The sequence below is a fragment of the Netta rufina genome, assembly GCF_964035555.1.
Source record: "Netta rufina genome assembly, contig: SCAFFOLD_152, whole genome shotgun sequence".
Lineage (NCBI taxonomy): Eukaryota > Metazoa > Chordata > Aves > Anseriformes > Anatidae > Netta > Netta rufina.
In genome coordinates this window covers 15,669-33,529 of record NW_028168909.1, presented here as the reverse complement: position 1 = coordinate 33,529, position 17,861 = coordinate 15,669, and the positions used below count along the sequence as shown (strand labels likewise).

Below are 17,861 nucleotides of genomic sequence, written 5' to 3'. Positions count from 1 at the left end.
TAAAAGTGGGAAAAATGGGGTAAAATGGGGGAAAGGGGGGGGAAAGGGGGTAAAATGGGGTAAAAATGGGTTAAAAGGGGGTAAAATGGGGGTAAAAGTGGGAAAAATGGGGTAAAATGGGGGAAGGGGGGGGAAGGGGGTAAAATGGGGTAAAAATGGGGTTAAAAGGGGGGAAAAGGGGGGAAAAGGTGGTAAAAACGGGGTAAAATGGGGGTAAAAGGGGGTAAAAAGGGGGTAAAATGGGGTGTGAGGGGGTAAAACGGGGGGGGGCCACGGGGGTGTAATGGTGCCCCCCTGTGTGCCCCCCCCCAGGCGGAGATGAGCACCTGGCTGCGGGTGATCCACGCGGCGGCCGCCCTGGGTCCGGGGGGGCCACGGGAAACGGGGGGGGCGGCGGTGGTGGCAGGGGGGGGCAAGGGGATGACGAGGGCCATGAGCATGCCCCCCGCACAGCCCCCCGCCCCCACCGAGGGCCCCCCCCCCGCTGCGGGCCCGCGAGGGGAAGGAGAAGGAGAGGGAGAAACGCTTCAGCTTCTTCAAGAAGAACAAGTAGAGGCGGGGGGGGGGGGCAAAAATCAAGGGGGGATCCCCCCAAAATCTGGAGGTCCCCCAAAAATCGGGAGGGTCCCCCCAAGTCGAGGGGGGGTGCCCCGAACCGGCCGAGCTGATGGAGGGACGCGGCTGGGGGCAGCATTGGGGGGGGTGGGGGGTTTTCCCCCCCCCCCGCCCTGGGGTCCCCGCGTGCCCCCGCGTCCCGGTGATGTCCCCACGCTCGAAGCGGCCGCCCCCACCCCCAAATAAAAAGAAAGAGGCCGGAGAGCCCCGGGCACCAGACTGTGATGGGGATGGGGACGGGGTGGGAGGGGAGGGGATGGGATTGGGATGGGGACAGGGATTAGGATGGGGACGAGATGGGGATGGGGGTGGGGACAAGGGTGGGAATGGGATAGAGATGGGGATGGGGTGGGGATGGGATGGGGACGATCTTGGGGATAAGATGAGGATGGGGATGGAGATGGGAATGGGATAGAGACAGGGATGGGGACGGGATGGGGATGGGGATGGGATAAAAATGAGGATGGAAATGGGAGCGGGATGGCGATGGGGAGTGATGAGGAGGGGAGGGGGTTGGGGACAAAGATGGGGTCGGGATGGGATGGGGATGGGGACGGGGACGGGGAGGACGAGGACCGACAGAGCCGGGCACTGGCGGCTGCGGTTGTGGCCCCATCGGATCCCCGTGGATCACCCCAGCGCTCCCCCGGCAGGGTCCCCGTGGATCCCTCTCTTCCCCCTGGCTGAGAGCCCTTCAGCCTCCCCACCAGATCCCAAAGGATCCCCCCAGATCCCCTCGCGGGACTCCCAGTGGGTTCCCCCAGATCCCCCCCGTGAGTCACCAATGGATCCCCCAAATCCCCCCCTAGGGCTCCCAATGGATCCCTCCAGATCCCTCCATCAGTCACCAATGGATCCTTCCAACCCCCCCATAGGGCTTCCAATGGATCCTTCCAGCTCCAACACCCCCCGCAGGCTCCCAATGGATCGTTCCAGCCCCCCCACACCGGGTTCCCAATGGATCCTTCCAGCGCCCCTGGACTCCCAATGGATCCCCCCCAAGTCCCCCCCATCAGCCCCCAATGGATCCTTCCAGCCCCCCATAGGGCTCCCAATGGATCCTTCCAGCTCCCCCCCCCCGCAGGCTCCCAATGGATCCTTCCAGCCCTCCTGGACTCCCAATGGATCCCCCCCGATCCCCCCCCCTCAGCCCCCAATGGATCCTTCCATCCCCCCCTCCCTCCCCGCTCCCCATGGTTCCCCCCGCCTCCCCCCGGCGGCCTCCCAATGGACCGCTCCTCTCCCCCTCACCCCGCCCCCCGTTTCCAATTGGCCCCTCACTCCCCGCGGGGGCGGGCACTCCCCGTGACGGACAACCCCCTCAGCCAATCAGCGGGCGGGGCGCTGCCGGGAGGGGGTGTGGGGGAGGCGCAGCGCGGAGCCGCCGCCATTTTGCGAGCAGCGAGCGGCGAAGGGGGCGCAGGTGGGGGCGGGGCCGGCACCGGGAGGGCACCGGGGGGGGGGGGGCGGGGGGTCCCGGGGGTGCCAGGGGGGCACCGGGGGGGTGCCGGGGTGGTACCGGGGGGGGTACCGGGGGGGGTACCGGGGAGTACCGGGGCGGATGGGGGGGTGCCAGGGGGACACCAGGGGGGTACGGGGGTGCCGGGAGGTACCGGGAGGTACCGGGGGGGCACCGAGGGGTACCGGGGGGGCACCGGGAGGGATAGGGGGTGCCGGGGGGGCACCGACGGGTACCGAGGGGGGTACCGGGAGGTACCGGAGGGGATGGGGAGGGTACCGGGGGGGCACTGCGGGGTACCGGGGAGGATGGGGGGGGCACCGGGGTGGTCCCGGGGGTGCTGAGCCCGCTCCCCCCGCAGGGCCGGCGCCATGGTGAAGCTGTTCATCGGCAACCTGCCGCGGGAGGCGACGGAGCAGGAGATCCGGGCGCTGTTCGAGCAGTACGGCAAGGTGCTGGAGTGCGACATCGTCAAGAACTACGGCTTCGTGCACATCGAGGACCGCACGGCGGCCGAGGACGCCATCCGCAACCTGCACCACCACAAGCTGCACGGCGTCTGCATCAACGTGGAGGCCAGCAAGAACAAGAGCAAGGCCTCCACCAAGCTGCACGTGGGCAACATCAGCCCGGCCTGCACCAACCTGGAGCTGCGCGCCAAGTTCGAGGAGTACGGCCCCGTCATCGAGTGCGACATCGTCAAGGACTACGCCTTCGTGCACATGGAGCGGGCGGAGGACGCGGTGGAGGCCATCCGGGGGCTGGACAACGCCGAGTTCCAAGGTGGGACGGGGGTGGGACGGGGGTGGGCTCCGCCGACGGACCCCGGCTCCGCTGCGTCAACGTCCCTCAGAGCCCGGGCGGTGGAGTTTGGGGACGTGGGGACGGTGCCGGTGGTGTCACGGCCTCCGCTTGGCGAGACCTCAGGTCTGCGGTGGGCTTGAGGCTGCTTTGAGCACCCAAATCCCCCCAGCGGTGCTCCGAGAGCCTCCCGTAGGGCATCAGGCGTCTCCAGGCATCTCCGCTTGAGTTGAGCGCGGAAAGATGCGTTTTGGGTTTTTTTGTTGGCGGTTTTTGTTGGCATTCCTGCGCTCCGTAACGTGGTGTGCCTGTTTCTTTCCCGAGGGTCAGTCACGGCAGCGACCCCGTAGGGCCTGGGGTGTTTGGGGTGGGCTGTGGGGATCCTTCTCCGACTGACCCAACGTGGCCAAGGAGCCCGATGGCGAAGCCCCGGCTCTGGTCCAATGCTGCCGGTGCTGCCCGGTAGGAGGGCAGGCAGAGGCGCTGCCGCGGTGCTGAGCCCCCTTTGTGGCCAAAATTGAGCGCATCCCCGTCGGGCTGGCCCCAAACCCATCCTCAGGGTCATCGGGGACGTGTCCGGGTCATCCTGATGCACCGCCGTCCTGTCCCACACATTGTGGGGCTGGTTCGGTCCTGCCGATCCCTGCCGCTGCCCCCAAAATTTGTCTTCAGCCAGGGCCGCGCAGCACTGCCCGTTCCCCTGCTTGTGGACGTGGCCCCCGGTTGCTCCCTGCTCAGGCACAGGCCCGCGGCCGCCTCCCCTTTTTGGGGGGCCCCCTTGCTGCCGCCACGGTTGGTGCCACCATCTGGCACAGCGGGACCCGCTCGGGGTCACCGCAGCAGGACAGCACGCTGTTTTGGGGCAGAAAGCTGGTTTTATGTGACTTTGGCTGGATGGTGAGGTCGCTGGGGGCTCGCTCGGCACCCTGAACCCGTCCCAGCCCGATTCGGGTGGCTCCGAGCGCTCCGTCTCGCCGGTGTCACCGCGGCGCCTCCCCGGTAAGTCGTCTCGCTGCGCCCCGCGGCACGGCTGCTCCTGGAGCTCGTCGGCGCAGGGCGGCGGTGCCTGGAGCGGAGCGGAAGGAGCGGCGCGGGGGGCTGGCTGTGTCCTGCTGGGTGTTACTGTGCATGCTTTGTAACCGAGCTCTTGGTGCGGCCCTGAATTATAGCCTCCCTTTTGCGTCTGTTTCTTCAAGGCAAGCGGATGCGCGTGCAGTTGTCCACCAGCCGGCTCAGGACCGCGCCCGGGATGGGAGACAAGAGCGGCTGCTACCGGTGCGGGAAGGAAGGGCACTGGTCTAAAGAGTGTCCGGTAGATCGCCCGGGGCAAGTGGCTGACTTTACCGAGGCCTATAACGAGCAGTACGGAGCCGTGCGCACTCCCTACACCGCGGGCTATGGGGAGACCATGTATTACGATGACGCGTACAGCGGGATGGCCGACTACTACAAGCGCTACCGCGTCAGGTCCTATGCGACGGCCTCTGCATACGACGCCTATGCAGAGCAGACCATGGCCCAGTACTCCCAGTACGCCCAGTACTCGCAGGTCCAGTCCACGGCCATGGCCGCCACCACAGCCATGGCCAGTCGCATCCCCACCACCCTAGACCCCTACGATAGAGCTCTGCTGCCCACCCCGGGCGCGGCCGCCGCGGTCGCCGCCGCCGCCACCGCCGCGGCGGCGGCGGCCTCCTCCACCTATTACACCCGGGATAGAAGCCCCCTGCGCCGCACGGCAGCCGCGGCCACCACCGTCGGAGAGGCGTACACTTACGATCGTAGTCAGCTGTCGCCGGTCTCGTCGGTCGCTCGGGCCTCCCTCTACGACATGCAGCGCTTCGGGCGCGACCCGTACGCGGACAGGGCGCGGTACTCTGCCTTTTGAGCCGAGGTGAGCGTCTGCGCAGGGCTGCTCCGTGCTGCTTGTCCTTGTGCTGCCCGCGGGGGCTGCGTGGGGGCCCCGGCGGCTCGGAGCACGGGCTCCGTTAACCCCCCCCCGACGCCGCTGGCCGGGCGTCCGCGCCCCGCGTCCCACCTGCAGCTGGGGTTGAGTCGGGTAGAGCTGAGTAGAGGGGTCAGGATTCGGCACGAGGACCCGAGCCGGGCCCTTTCTGGACGTTAAAGCCCGGGTGCTGGCTCTGGAAGCCACCGCGACGAGTGCCAGTGCCTCGCAGTGCTCCCGGGTGCAGGGAGCAGGACCCCAAATCCACCCCCCCGGGCACCCGGTGAGGGGAGACTCCTCTCCCCGCTCGGCTCCCGGTAGAACCGTGCCCTGCTCTGCTGGGAGCCTCCCGCTGCCGCGGCGAGGGCAGAGCCGAGCTGGGCTCACGGCTGGACTCCGGTTGCTTGCAGGAGGCCGCTGGCGCCGCGCGGGGCTCGGCACGGCCCCGGCTCCCAGGCGGGCGCTGAATTCTGCTTTTCTCTTGCAGGTAAGGTATTTGCGGCTGGACGCCGGGGTCCCGTGGCAGGTGAAAGCTGCGCCGCGCGCGTCGGACGGTGCCGCGCTTCCAGGCCCGCCCCGCCTCAGCTAACGAACCGGGTCCCTAACGGACGCTCGAGCTTCTTCGTAGCGTAGTCAGGAGTAGCTTAACCCCCTCCCCGCCCCCTTCGTACGTTTTGATTTTTCGGGATTTGCTCTCAATTAGCTCCGTGCCCCCCTCCCCGCCCCGTGCTGCCCTCCAGCCCGGCCGCCCCTAGCTGGTCTAGGCTCAGGTTTAGCGCGAGCGTAGCCGTAGCGCGAGCTTTGCTTCCCTGCTCCCCCCCCCTTCCCCCCGCAGCCTGGGCTGTAGCTTTTTTTTTTTTTCTTTCTTTTTTTCTTTTTTTTTCTTTTTTTAACGTGCTTATTTTTTAAAGAGAATCAGTCTTAACTTTGTAATACTGAATGACGGAGCCGAGTCAGAAGCGCTGAGTCGAGCCCCCCCCCCCCCCCCGGCTCGTTGCCACCGGCGTGGGGCACAACCCGCCACCCCCCCCCCCCCCCCCTCGGCCTTTAGCCTCCTTTCCAGTGAAATAAAATCTCTTTTAACAAACCCGGGCGTGTGTCTGGCGTGCGGGCGCTTCCCCCTCCAAGTCCCTGGGGGTTTTTCTCCAGCCACCCCCCCCCGGGGCTCCTGGACTTACCGAGCTGCCCCCAAAAAGCAGCAAACAAAGGGGGGGGGCAGGAGAGGCCGGGCCTCGTTCTGTGGCCTCCCCTCGCTGGCAGCACCCCCCTGACCCTGCTGCTGGGCTAATTAACCCCAACGAGGCTGGCTCGTTAACCCCTGCTGCCAGCAGGGTGGGCCCCACAGAGCCCCCACGCACCCCCTGCCTGGCTGCTGCCCCTTGTGCTCCCCAGCTCCCCCCCACTCCCCTCCCTGGCTCATTAGGTAACGATGTTAATTAATTAAACGCTCGCCTGGGGCGCAGCTTTGCCGGCAGCCGCTGTCCGGGCCCCTCGCCTCGTCCCTGGGCTCCTGGCTGTGGTGTTTTTTGGCGTCCTGAAGCCTGCAGCAGCTCCGGGTGCGTTTCCAGATTTAATTCCTCTGCCTCCTCCAGCTAACGGCCTCCACCCGCTCGCCTCCTCCTCTCCTCTCCCAAATCTTCTTCTAACTCCTGCTCCTCGCGGCAGCGCTGCCCCTCGGCTAAGTTTTTACCAGCACCTCCGGCCGTGGTCCTGCTGCTTTATTGTACCGGGAGCCTCTCGCTGACGCCGCGGCCTGGAAAACGAGGGGAGAAGCGTTAGGCCCCGTCACAGCGCGCCGCTTAATTAACGATTCCCTTGATTTGCTTAACGATTCCCTTGATTTGCCATCCCAGCAGCGGGCTGGGGCCACTTTTCTTTCCTCAGGCTGTGTTTTCACCGCGCTGACTCCGTGATCTCGGTGTGCAGGGGGGTCCCAGCCCTCTGACAGACCCAACCGAGCGGCGAGGGGCCACCAGCGCCCTGCTGCCGTCCCCACCGCCCCCCAAACAAGAAGACAAGGGACAGCAAAACGCTTTTACAAACTTTAATGATGGTTCCAGCAGCAAGGAAGAGCCCGGCAGGGCCCCAGCGAGCGGCTCAGCCACACGGAGGGAGCGGTGCCACTCGCCCCGGGCTGAGCGAGCCCATTACATTCGAGAGCTACTCCGCTAAAACCAAAGTGTCGCCGGGAGGAGCCGGTCAGATTTCACTCAGTGAACGCTGAGAGAGAAACGGAACGGTGGCCGGAGAGAAAACCTGCAGGCGCCGCACTGAAACAGGAGCAGGACGAGCGGGGGACGCCCCGAATGACCAAAACACCCCCCGAGGGAACCGTCCCCAGCAGGAGGCCACCACCCCGCTGCCCCGTCCTCGGAGGCGACCCCAATCCCTCTGCTTGCAGGAATTTGTGATTTCTTTCAGAAATCTGCTGCCACCCACCCAAAAGAGAGCAGTTCTGGGAGGAGACGCGTGCAACAACTGCGCGTGGCCGACACTCCGGCCCCAGACCCGCTGGTTTGCCTCTAGCAGGGACAGGGAGAGCGGCGGGACGCGGTCTGACCCCAAACCCCACTGCAACACGTCCCCGTACGGCCGGGCTGGGCAAAGAAATACAGAGGACAAGGGTTTCCAAACGGAAAACAGCCCAGCTTTTTATTTACAGTCGTACAAAACGTCACTCGGTGCTGCTGCGTCGAGCCCAACGCCGTGCCTGGGTTTTAAAAAAGGCGAGGGGAAGAAAAAATGGGGACGGGGGAGCCGAAAGAGCTCCTCGCTCGGCGGTGCCGATCGCTCGGGTTACAAAACGCGCCCGGGCGGTGAGGGATGGCTGAGAGAGCCCCGCGCAGCGCAAAGGAGACGGTGCCACGACGCTAACGGCGCTGCAGGGAACGGCCGAGGGGCTGCGCGGCCGCCTCGCGCTTTTCCCCAGGCACAGAACAACGTGTTTTCAAACCGTGAATCCAAAACCTTCTAAAAACAGGAGAAAAAAAATCAAAGAGGGGAAAAAAAAAACGATAATAAAAGGCAGCTAAAAATAACCGTCCCTGCCCGGGAGCAGGCGAACCACGCTGGGTGCCGCGGCGAGCGCTGCGCCGCCGGTGCCACCGGAGACGGCGCGGAGGGGAGGGAGCGACCCGGCGGCGCTCCCGGGAGGCGTCCCGAGGGAACGGCGCACGCCCGCCGGCCCTAGAGGCGGCGCTGGTAGCCCGAGTGCACGCGGGCCGGGGGCAGGTAATCGCCGTAGCCGCCCGAGTAGCGGGCGTAATCGGCGTGCGCTTCCGGAAGGCGGCGGTAATCCAGCGGGGACTTTGTCGGCGAGCGGCGGTACGCGAGCGGCGAGTCCGCTAAGCGGCGGTAATCTGAGAGGTCAGACAAACGGCGGTCTGAATTGTACCTGGTCGAGAGAAGAGAGAGGCCGTGAATAAAGCGCCGGGGCGCGGCCCAGAGGGCGCCCCGAATCCTGGCGCGGTGCAGGGAGCACCCGCAGCAGCTCGCTGCCGCCGCCCGACTGGAGGCGGGCGAAGCTTTTTGCCGTTGCAGCCTCCCCGGTAAACAAGCGAAGCCGATTCCCCCCAAATTTTGGGGGGCAAACAAGCACTTGGCGAACCCGCCGTGGTCCTGAGGCACCGGGCGGTGCCTGGCACCGAGCGACACAGCCCACCTCCCGGCACAATGGCACGGGTGACCGGCCCGGCGCGCTCACAGACACCGAGAGCAGCCCCCGGGTGAACAGCGCGGGCCTCAAAGAGGGGGCGAGAGCCCACCCGCGCCCACCCCCAGCCCCAGCCAGGCGCAGAGAAGCGAGGGGAGGGGGTTACGCGGGGGGGTGAGCGGCGCCCGCGCTGCGCTCCTGGCTGTTAGCTCCGCGGGCGCGCCGGGGGCCGAGAGAGGCCCCCCGCTACGCGCCAGCCGCCGCCCCTGGCCCAGCTGCGTACCTTTTTGCCAGAGCCGAGGACTTTTTGTACGGATCGTCATAGCCGGCGCTGCGAGGCGGCGAGAGGCGGGTGCGCTCGTAGGGCGGTGCGACGGCGGCGGCCTGCGACAGGCCCAAGTAGGAGGCCGCCTGCTGGCCCAGCTGGCTCGGCCCGTCGTAGGCGCTGCCCGGGCTGGGCTCTGTAGGCGGCCGCCAGCGACGCGGAGGAGGCCTGCTGCGCCGGGTAGGAGGCCGCCATCGAGTTGGAGGCCTGGGCTCGGTAGGCCGCCGTCAGCGGGGCGGAGGCCTGCGCCTTGTAGGAGGGCGGCGGCGGCCTGGCTGCCGTAGGAGGCGGCCAGCGAGGAGCCCGCCGGGGCGCCGTAGGTGGCGGAGAGCGCGGCGGCGGCGGACTGGCTGCCGTAGGAGGCGGGCAGGTTGGCAGCGGGCTTGGGCGCCGTAGGAGGCCGAGTGGCCAGCGGTGGGCTGGGCCCCGTAGGAGGCCGAGAGCGCGGCCACCGGCTGCGCGCCGTAGGCCGAGTGGCTGGCCACTGGCTGGGCACCGTAGGCGGCATGGCTGGCCATGGGCTGGGCGCCGTAGGACGTGGCGTGCGCGGCCACGGCCTGGGTGCTGGTAGGAGACCGAGAGCACGGCGCCGGCCTGGGCGCCGTAGGAGGCGGCGTGGCCATCGAGGGGCTGCGCGCCGTAGGAGGCGGCGTGGCCGGTGGCGGCCTGCACGCCGTAGGAGGCTACGTGCGTGGCCACGGCCTGGGCGCCATAGGAAACCGTGGGGCCGGCGGCAGGCTGCGCGCCGTAGGCGGCGGCGGCCTGGGCGCCGTAGGTGGCCGAGTAGCCGGAGGCGGCCTGCGCCCCGTAGGAGGAGGCCAGGGCCGTGGACTGGACGCTGTAGCCGGAGAGCTGGGAGGCGGCGGCGGGCTGCGCGCCGTAGGAGGCGGCGGCGGGCTGCGCGCCGTAGGAGGCCAGGGAGTTGGCGCCGGGCTGCGCGCCCGAGGCGCCCAGGGCCACGGCGGCCTGGGAGCGGTAGGCGCCGCCCAGCGAGGCTGAGGGCTGGGCGCGGTAGGCGGCCGCCTGGCCCGTGGTGGGCTGCGGGCGGTAGGCCATGCCCAGCGAGGCCGAAGGCTGGGCGCGGTAGGCGGCCCCCAGCGAGGCCGAGGGCTGCGCGCGGTAGGCGGCCGGCTGCGCCGTCATGGGGAGCGTCACCGCCGAGTAGCCGCCGGCTCTGGTCGGGGAGCGCCGGAGGGGGCTGCGGTCCCGCCCGAAGTAGGCGGGGGAGGAGGGCCGCGCCTGCGGGTCGAAGCCGTCGTACTTGCCGGCGGCGGCGGTGCCGAAGCGCTGCTGGTAATCGTACAGGGAGGAGGAGGAGGCGGCGGCGTAGCCGGCGGTGGCCGAGGGGAAGGCGGCGTCCGCGACCCTCCGCTGCTCGAAGCCCTCGATCTTGGGCTGGAACTTCTCCCTGTACTCCAGGCCTATCCGCTTGTTCTTGTCCACCACGACGCCGGCCTGCACGGCCGGGCCCATGCCCTTTTTCTGCACGTTGGTGGAGAGCTCCACATTGACTCTTCTTCCTTTCACCTCCTTCCCATTAAGATTTTCGATGGCAACTTTTGCATCTGCTTCGTTCTCCATGTGAACAAATGCATAGTCTGATAAAGCAGCAGACAGAGGGTTATCAGTGGGGGAGAAAAGACATTTCGTTACAGGAGCGAACGCTTAACGAGGCGCGCGGCCCCGCTCCACCCTACGCGCAGCCCGCCGAGCTGCGGCCCGGCCGACCGACACCGGCGGTGGCCCCGCTCGCGCCGAAACCTCCCCACGGGGCCCCGGGCTCAAGCGGAGCGAGCGCGTCCTCCTGGCACCCCGAGGGCCACCACCCGACTGCAGGGAAGGAGAAACCGCAGCCTCCAGCCCAAGGCTTGGAGCGGGGTCAGGTTAAAGCGGGGCTTTGCCCGCCCCAGGCCCTGCTCCCCACCCTTTTGGCCAAGATCAGCGGGCTGCTGACAGCTCGGGTCGGCCTCAGTGTGCTCCCACCCCATAAATTAGCACCGTGACCGCAGCGGAGCTGCCCGGCCCCGCTTTCTGCTCCTCTTGCCACTGTTTTCCTCCCTCCCTCGCCCCAGCACAGCGTGCCCTGCCGCAGGCCACCGCTCTGTGCGAGGCACGACCCCTCGCCGCAGTCAGAGCCCCCCCGGGACCTCTCCGCGCTGGTCCTCGGCCCACACGAGGCCTCTCGGCAGTGAGCAGAAAGAGAGCAGGGAGAGGAGAGGAGAGGAGCGACGCCGGGGCAAATGGCCGCGGCACCGAGCGGCTCGGCTCCAGAAGGGAGCGAGGCCCGCGGGCAGCGCGTTCCGGTGAGGCGTTAGAGGCGTCCCGAGGCCTGGCAGCGAGGAGCTGAGCAGAAGAAGCAGCGCAGGAAGGTGAATCATTAACCGAGAGCGGAGGCGAGAGCCGAGAGAAGCGTGAGAAGCAGCAGAGACCCGGTAGTGGCACTGTGACACCAGCAGGCTGGAGCCGGGCCCAACGGCCGCCCGCCGCACGTGAGGGAGCGCTTTTGGGGGCTGGACGCCCATTATGGGGGCTCAGGAGGCGTGGAGGGGCTCGATCCCCACCTCACAGCAGCTCTGGGAGCTCGTCAAGGCACCTCCGTGGCGGTGACCCACGGTGACAAGCCTGAGGCGCGGCCGCTGGCACCCCCCAGGAGCCCCCTTGTACCAGCAGCACCGTGGGGGGAGCCTCAGGGCAGCCCCCCCCCGAAAGTCTCAGTGTGCTCGGAGGTACTGCTCGCTGAATGCGGCACTAGGGCTGGGCAAACGCCATAACAACGCCTCAAAGTCCAGCTAAAACGTGGTCAAAGTGTGCGTCACCTCGCCCAGCCTCCCCCTCCGTTCACTCCCCCTGCTCCACACCACTGCTCCCCCCCCTCCCGGGCTCCTTCCAGCAGCAGGAAGCACTCAGGCGCTGCGCACACTTCCAGATTCTGCTGTAAAGGTGCTAAAAATGCTCCTAGAAGTCCCTGAAAAGCCCCAAACCCATCCTGGCAGCCCACCCCCTTTGGGGGCTGCCGCAAAGCCCCCCCCCAAATCGGCCACAAGGACGCCAGAAACGTTTGGCGTGGGTTTCGGCGCCGTTCTCCAACGGGGCGGGGGGCGTCCTGGTGGGGCTGCGACCTGGGACGAGAGAGAGCAGAGGCAACAGCATCACCCTGCCGCGGGGCAGCCCCAGCCGGCACCTTCTCAAGCGAGGGGGGGTCGTGGAGAGACCTCGGCGCGAGGCAACCCCCCCCCCCTTGATGCTGCACCCCCGAATTAACAGCCTGCGGGGGCCCCGAGCCAGGGCAGCCCCTCAGAAGTTTGCGTTCCACGTGCCTCAAAAAGTTTCGAGCTCACTGTGAACCAGCCTCCGCGTCCGGGCTGGAGATTTGGGCAGAGAAAGCGGTGGTGGAGGGGGAGGGAAACACCTCCCAGCCCTTAACGGGGACAAATTCCAGGAGCAGGCGTAGCTCCGGGCCAGCCCTTTGCGTCCCCGTCCCATGGGAGCAGGGGGGGGATGAACCCCAGCGCCCTGCAGCAGGGCTGGGGGAGAGCCCCGTGTGGTGTGGGGGGACTGCACGGTACCGGGGGGGGTCTCTACCGGGGGGGGGGCCGCCAGAACGGGCCGGGGAAAGGGAGGGGAGAGCGTGGGGGGGCAGAAGCCGCAAGGCACCGGTCGGAAAACGGCGCAGCCCCGGCCACAACCGGCGCCGGAGCGGCTCCCAGGACGGTCACCGGCGCTGCACCAGGCCGGGGCCGGAGCGAGAGGGGGCCCCCGGCGGAGGAGGCGGGGGGGGAGGGCCGAGGGGAGCGGCCCCGGGAGCGTTGGCGGCGGGTCCGGTACCTTTGACCACGTCGCACTCGACGACGGTGCCGTACTGCTGGAAGAGCGAGCGGAGCTCGCCGCTGGTGCAGGCGGCCGAGACGTTGCCGACAAAGATCTTGCAGGTGTTGGTGGGCCGCGGCCGCGAGGGCTCCACCACGATGCGGCGGCCGTGCAGCTGGTGGCCGTTGAGCTGCGCGATGGCGCGGGCCGCCGCCGCCTCGTCGCGGAGGTGCACGAAGGCGAACTGCTTCATCAGCGCGATGCCCAGCACGGGCCCGGCGGCGCCGGCGAACAGCTCGCTCAGCTCCTCCGCCGTCGCCTCCTCGGGCACGTTGCCCACGAAGAGCTTTATGCCGGGACGCATGGCGGCGGCGGCGGCGGCGGCGGCGGCGGAGGGGAGCGGGGAGCGGGAGCGCGGCGGCCTCACAAAATGGCGGCCGCACCTCAGCGCTGAGGGGGAGAGGCGAGCGGGCACTGCGCACGCGCGCCGCCTTCCCGCCCACCTTACCGCGCATGCGCGCCCGCAGCTCCCGCCTCAACCCTCGAGAGTTGCCTAGCAACAGCCCCGCCCCTCCCCAACGAGCGCGGAGCCCATTTGGCAGAGCGGCCGTTGGGGGACGGGGTCGCGCTAGGCCACGCCCCCTCTTAAAGGGGCCGCGGAGCCCGGTTCTGAGGGGGCCTGAGAGGGCTGCGGGGCGGAGAAAGCACTTTATTACACATCTTTAATTTTGTAATAAATATTTACACTTTATTATGTACATTTGCACTCTGGTTTCTCCTCAGATCATATAATTATACTTGATTATAAAAAATATGCACTTTGGTCACTCCCCAGATCATATATTTGTTTTTTATATAAAAATAGGCACTCTGGTTCCTCCTCAGATCATATATTTGTATTTTTTCATCTAAACTTACACTCCAGTTTCCCCTCAGATCGCACAATTACACTTTATCACAGAAGTTTGCACTCCGGTTTCTCCTCAGATTGTATATTTGTATTTTTTTGTATAAATTTGCACTCCAGTTTCTCATCAGATCACACAATTATGCTTTATAATACAAATTTTCACTCCGTTTCCCCTCAGACTGTACAAAAATATCCTATAAATTCACAGTTTCTCCTCAGACCACACAACTATACTTTATCATACAACTTCACACTGGGTTTCCCCTCAGATCTTATATTTTTCTATACAAACTTGTGCGCTGGTTTCTCCTCAGATCACGTATTTATACTTTATCGTATAAATTTGCGCTCACTTTCCCCTCAGATCCTGTAATTATATTTTTTATATAAATTTGCCCTCCGCTTTTCCCTCAGATCGTACAACTACATCACATAAATTTGCACTCGGTTTCTCCTCAGATCACACATTTGTATTTTATCCTATAAATTTTGCACTCCAGTTTCCTCTCAGATACCATAATTACACTTTATCCTATAAATTCTCACTCGGTTTCCCCTCAGATGGTATAATTATACTTCATCCTAAAAATTCTCACTCAGTTTCCCCTCAGATCGTGTATTTATGCTTTATCCTATAAATTCACACTCGGTTCCTCCTCAGATCGCATAATCACAATTTTTATACAAATCCGCACTCTGTTTTTCCCTCAAGTGGTATAATTACACTTTTTATATACATTTGCACTCCGGTTTCCCCTCAGATCCCACAGTTACCCTTTATCCTATAACTTCGCACTATGTTTTTCCCTCAGATGCTATAATTATATATTTTTACGCCCCCCCAGCCCCAGTTTCTCATAAACCCCCCCCGATTCCTCGCAGCCCCTACAGGTGAGGGGTGGGGGTCGGGGGGGATCCGGGGGCAGCTCGGTCGCGCTCGTCCCACAGCGTGACCCCGTCGCAGCTGCAGACGCGTTTGGGGTTCTGGAAGAGCCCGGCCGCCCTCGCCACCACGCCGCAGGCCAGCCTGGGGGGGCACAGGGTGTGAGAGGGGGCTCCGTGTGTCCCCCCACCCCTTTTTGAGCCCCCCCATCACTCACCTCGGCCCCGAGTTCCCCGTCACCCGTGACAGGGGGTGGGAGCCCCGGCCCAGGTCGTCCTCGCCCGCGTCCACCACCACCGAGCGCCCGATGATGTCCCAGACCTGGGGGGCACACGGAGCAGGGGCTCGGGACCCCCCCCAAAGATTTGGGGCACAGGGTGGCCCCCCCAGACCCCCCCATAGCCTCACCTTCAGGCGTGAGTCCTCCATGCGGAAGGCGGCCCGGCCATCGGCGTCTGCCCAGATGTTGCCCAGGTCCCCGGCATGCTATGGGGCAGAATGGGGGGGTCAGGGGAGAGCCCAAAGCTCCCCCCCCCCCCCATCCACTGGTCCCAGGGGTCCCGCGGGTCCCGCAGGCTCACCCGGTGCTCGTCCTCGGGTCCCCCGTGGCACTCCCCATCAGGGTTGAAATGATCCCCGCAGCTGTGGGGGGGGACGTGGGGTGAGGTCGGGGTGTCCCCGTCCCCCATTGGGGTGTTCCCATTCCCCATTGAGGTCCCTGTTCCCCACTGGGGTGTCCCTGTTCTCCATTAGGGCACCCCCATTCCCCGTCGGGGTGTCCCCATTCCCCATCAGGGCATCCCCATTCCCCATTGGGATGTCCCCATTCCCCGTTGGGGTCCCCATTCCCCATCGGGACATCCCCATTCCCCATTGGCGTGTCCCTATTTCCCATTGGGGCCCCCATTCCCCACCAGGACATCCCCATTCCCCATCGGGGTGTCCCCATCCCCATCGGGGTTTCCTCATCCCCTCACCTGTCGCAGGAGTGGGACAAATCCCCAAACTCGTGCACGTGCAGCCCGTGGGGGCCCGGCTGCAGCCCGTCGATGGCCCCATCCACCAGGCAGCGCTGCGGGGTCACCTGCAGGAACCGCACCAGACCCCGCACCCCGCCGGGACCGGCCAGCGCCGCCACCGCCGCCCCCAGGCTGCCTGTGGGGGGACCCCCAGCCTATTTTAGGACCCCCTCCCCGGCCCAATTTGGGACCCGCACCCCCCCCTAAAGGTTCGTACTCACCCTCCTCGGCGCCCCCCATCCCCTTCAGCACCGCGCGGCGCCCCGAGGCCTCCAGCAGCTCCCGCACGCGCTCGGCCGCCAGCTCGGTCTCCACCAGCACCGTCTGCGCCTCCAGGCGCAGCTCCAGCAGCCGCACGCCTGCGGAGACACTGCGGTGACACCGGGGGGACACCACGGGGACACCGCGGGGGGGTTTTGGGGGTGTGGGGCTCACCTGGGGCTCCCCGCAGCGCCGCCTGCACGGCCCTGGCGCAGCTCTCGCAGCTCATCTGCACGGCGAACTCCAGCTGGGGGAGAGACGGGGTGTGGGGTCAGCATCGGTACAGGGTGGTGGGGCCCCAAAGGTTGCCCCGGCCCCGGGGCTATGCACCCCGAAACTTCTGTAGCCCCAAAATCCCGTAGCTGGGGAGCTACAGCCCCAAAATCCTATAGGTGAGGTTATTCACCCCCCAAAATCCCCAAACTGGGGCTCTTCACCCCAAAAGTCCCAAAGCTGGGGTTTTGCACCCTCAAAAGCCCACAGCTCAGACCCTACAAGCCCCAAATCCCACGACTGTGGCTCTTCAACCCCAAAAATCCCATAGCTGGGGCCCTACACCCCCAAAATCCCAAAGCTGGGGCCCTTCACCCCAAAACATCCACAGCTAGGGCTCTGCACTCCCCAAACCCTATAGCGGGGACCCAACACCCCCAAAACCCCAAAGCTGGTGTTATTCACCCCAAAACCCCCCAGTTTTCCCCCCGGCCCCCCCCCTCACCCTGCAGCTGGGCCCGCGGGGTCCCGGCGCCGCCATGGTCGCGGCCTCGCTCCCGGCCCCCCGGAACCAAAGCGGCGGCGCCCGCGGCGGGGGCCGGACCCGTGATGGGGCCGGACCGGGAGCCGCTTCCGGCGTGCCGTTGCCATGGAAACGGGGGGGGGTCGCCCGCAGGCTTCTGGAGGCCGCTGTAGGCCGCGGGGAGGACCCGGGGTTTGTGAGGGGCTGGGGGGGGTTCGGGGGGGCCCATGGGAGGGGGGGGGGGCCGAGCCCGTGCAGGGTTGGGGATCCCCGTTACTGGGGGGGGGACCCTGGGGGGGAGGAGAGCAGTTTTGGGGGGTCCCAGGGCGATTTGGGGGGTTCTGGGACGATTTGGGGGGGTCCAGGACGTTTTGGTGGGGATTCCCTGCAATTTTGGGGGGTTCCGGGATGATTTGGGGGTCCTAGGATGATTTGGGGGGTCTCAGGACGATTTTGGGGTGGTTCCACGCTGTTTTGGGGAGGGTCCAGGTAGTTTTGGGGGTCCTAGGACAATTTGGGGGTCCTAGGACGACTTGAGCAGGGGCCCCAGGACATTTTTGGGGAGGTTCTGGGACATTTTAGGGGTCCCGGTCTAATCTGGGGGGGCTCTTCCCCTCTTCCACAGGTCCGGAGCGATGGAGCCTCCGCCGCGGCGCAGCCTCGCCACCCCGGCGCTCGATCAGAAGCTGGTGGCCGACCTGCGGGAGCTGCGAGCCATCGCCGGCGCCGACCTCCGCGCCATCCCCTGCCTGCTGCCCCTCACCCTGCTGCCCCCCCGCACCCCCCACCCACCCCCTCCAGCCACCACCCCCCACCCTGGCACCGCCGCGGCGCACCGAGCCCGCTCTCTGCCGGCACAGACAGAGCACCAGCACCGGGTGGAGGAACCGGGGGTCTCACCGTCACCCCCCCCACCCCCCCAGCCTGTCTCCATGCCAGAGCTGCCGCCCCCCGGTGCCACCGCGGCGGCGCTGGATCTGCAGCGGCTGACACAGCGGGCACCGAGCGATGCCCATCGGCTGCCACCGCTGCTGGCAGCACTCACCCGCCGCTCCCGGGACGACGCGCGGCTGCGGTGGCTGCGGCGCCACCAAACACAGGAGCCGGGGACCCTCCCTGCACCCCCCCCGGCCCTTGGGGTCAGCCTCCTGCGGCGGCCGGAGCCGGCGGAGAGCGCGGTGTGGCTGCGGGTGCAGCCCCCGCTCTGCCCCGAGCCCGCGGAGGTGGCGGCGGCGGAGGCCGAGGCCGTGCCCGGCGAGGAGCTGCGGGCGCTCTACGAGCGGCTGGCGGCGGCGCTGCCCGGCGAGCGGCTGCGCTTCGAGCACGAGCCCCTGGTGCAGCCGGCGGCCACCGGCCGTGACCTTGACCCCGAGGGGCTGCAGGGGACGGGCGCTGCGGCACGCGGCACCGCGCCGGCACGGCGGGGGGAGCCCCGAAACGCCTCGCTG

At 66.6% G+C, this 17,861-nt stretch overlaps 3 protein-coding genes across 7 annotated transcripts; 1 reads left to right on the top strand and 2 right to left on the bottom strand.

The window, feature by feature from the left end:
- Nucleotides 1-1,990: 1,990 nt before the first annotated feature.
- On the top strand, nt 1,991-6,787 carry LOC311221711 (RNA-binding protein 4-like). 4 transcript variants are annotated; one of them, XM_084307101.1, is made up of 4 exons: nt 1,991-2,038; nt 2,436-2,857; nt 4,072-4,769; nt 6,705-6,787. In XM_084307101.1, exons 2-3 carry the CDS (start codon nt 2,446-2,448, stop codon nt 4,761-4,763), a joined length of 1,104 nt encoding a protein of 367 aa, XP_084163227.1. In that variant the 5' UTR covers nt 1,991-2,038; nt 2,436-2,445; the 3' UTR covers nt 4,764-4,769; nt 6,705-6,787. The 4 variants fall into 4 exon arrangements, with proteins under 4 accessions (XP_084163227.1, XP_084163226.1, XP_084163224.1 ...); XM_084307100.1 differs by having other exon boundaries at nt 6,674-6,772; XM_084307098.1 differs by lacking the exon at nt 6,705-6,787 and adding an exon at nt 5,308-5,790.
- A 1,209-nt stretch (nt 6,788-7,996) lies between these two features.
- RBM14 (RNA binding motif protein 14) lies at nt 7,997-13,059 on the bottom strand. The gene is given in 7 exon segments (XM_084307097.1): nt 7,997-8,214; nt 8,756-8,925; nt 8,927-9,056; nt 9,058-9,179; nt 9,181-9,363; nt 9,365-10,395; nt 12,623-13,059. Coding segments are annotated over 7 exon segments (2,190 nt in total). The 5' UTR covers nt 12,969-13,059; the 3' UTR covers nt 7,997-8,006.
- A 79-nt stretch (nt 13,060-13,138) lies between these two features.
- CCS (copper chaperone for superoxide dismutase) lies at nt 13,139-16,453 on the bottom strand. 2 transcript variants are annotated; one of them, XM_084307102.1, is made up of 8 exons: nt 16,396-16,453; nt 15,852-15,924; nt 15,638-15,775; nt 15,375-15,552; nt 14,979-15,039; nt 14,806-14,883; nt 14,615-14,718; nt 13,139-14,541 (listed from the first exon to the last, which is right to left on the bottom strand). In XM_084307102.1, the coding sequence occupies exons 1-8, from the start codon at nt 16,429-16,431 to the stop codon at nt 14,400-14,402; spliced, it is 810 nt and encodes a 269-aa protein (XP_084163228.1). In that variant the 5' UTR covers nt 16,432-16,453; the 3' UTR covers nt 13,139-14,399. The 2 variants fall into 2 exon arrangements, with proteins under 2 accessions (XP_084163228.1, XP_084163229.1); XM_084307103.1 differs by lacking the exon at nt 15,375-15,552 and having other exon boundaries at nt 15,638-15,924; nt 16,396-16,452.
- Nucleotides 16,454-17,861: the final 1,408 nt, after the last annotated feature.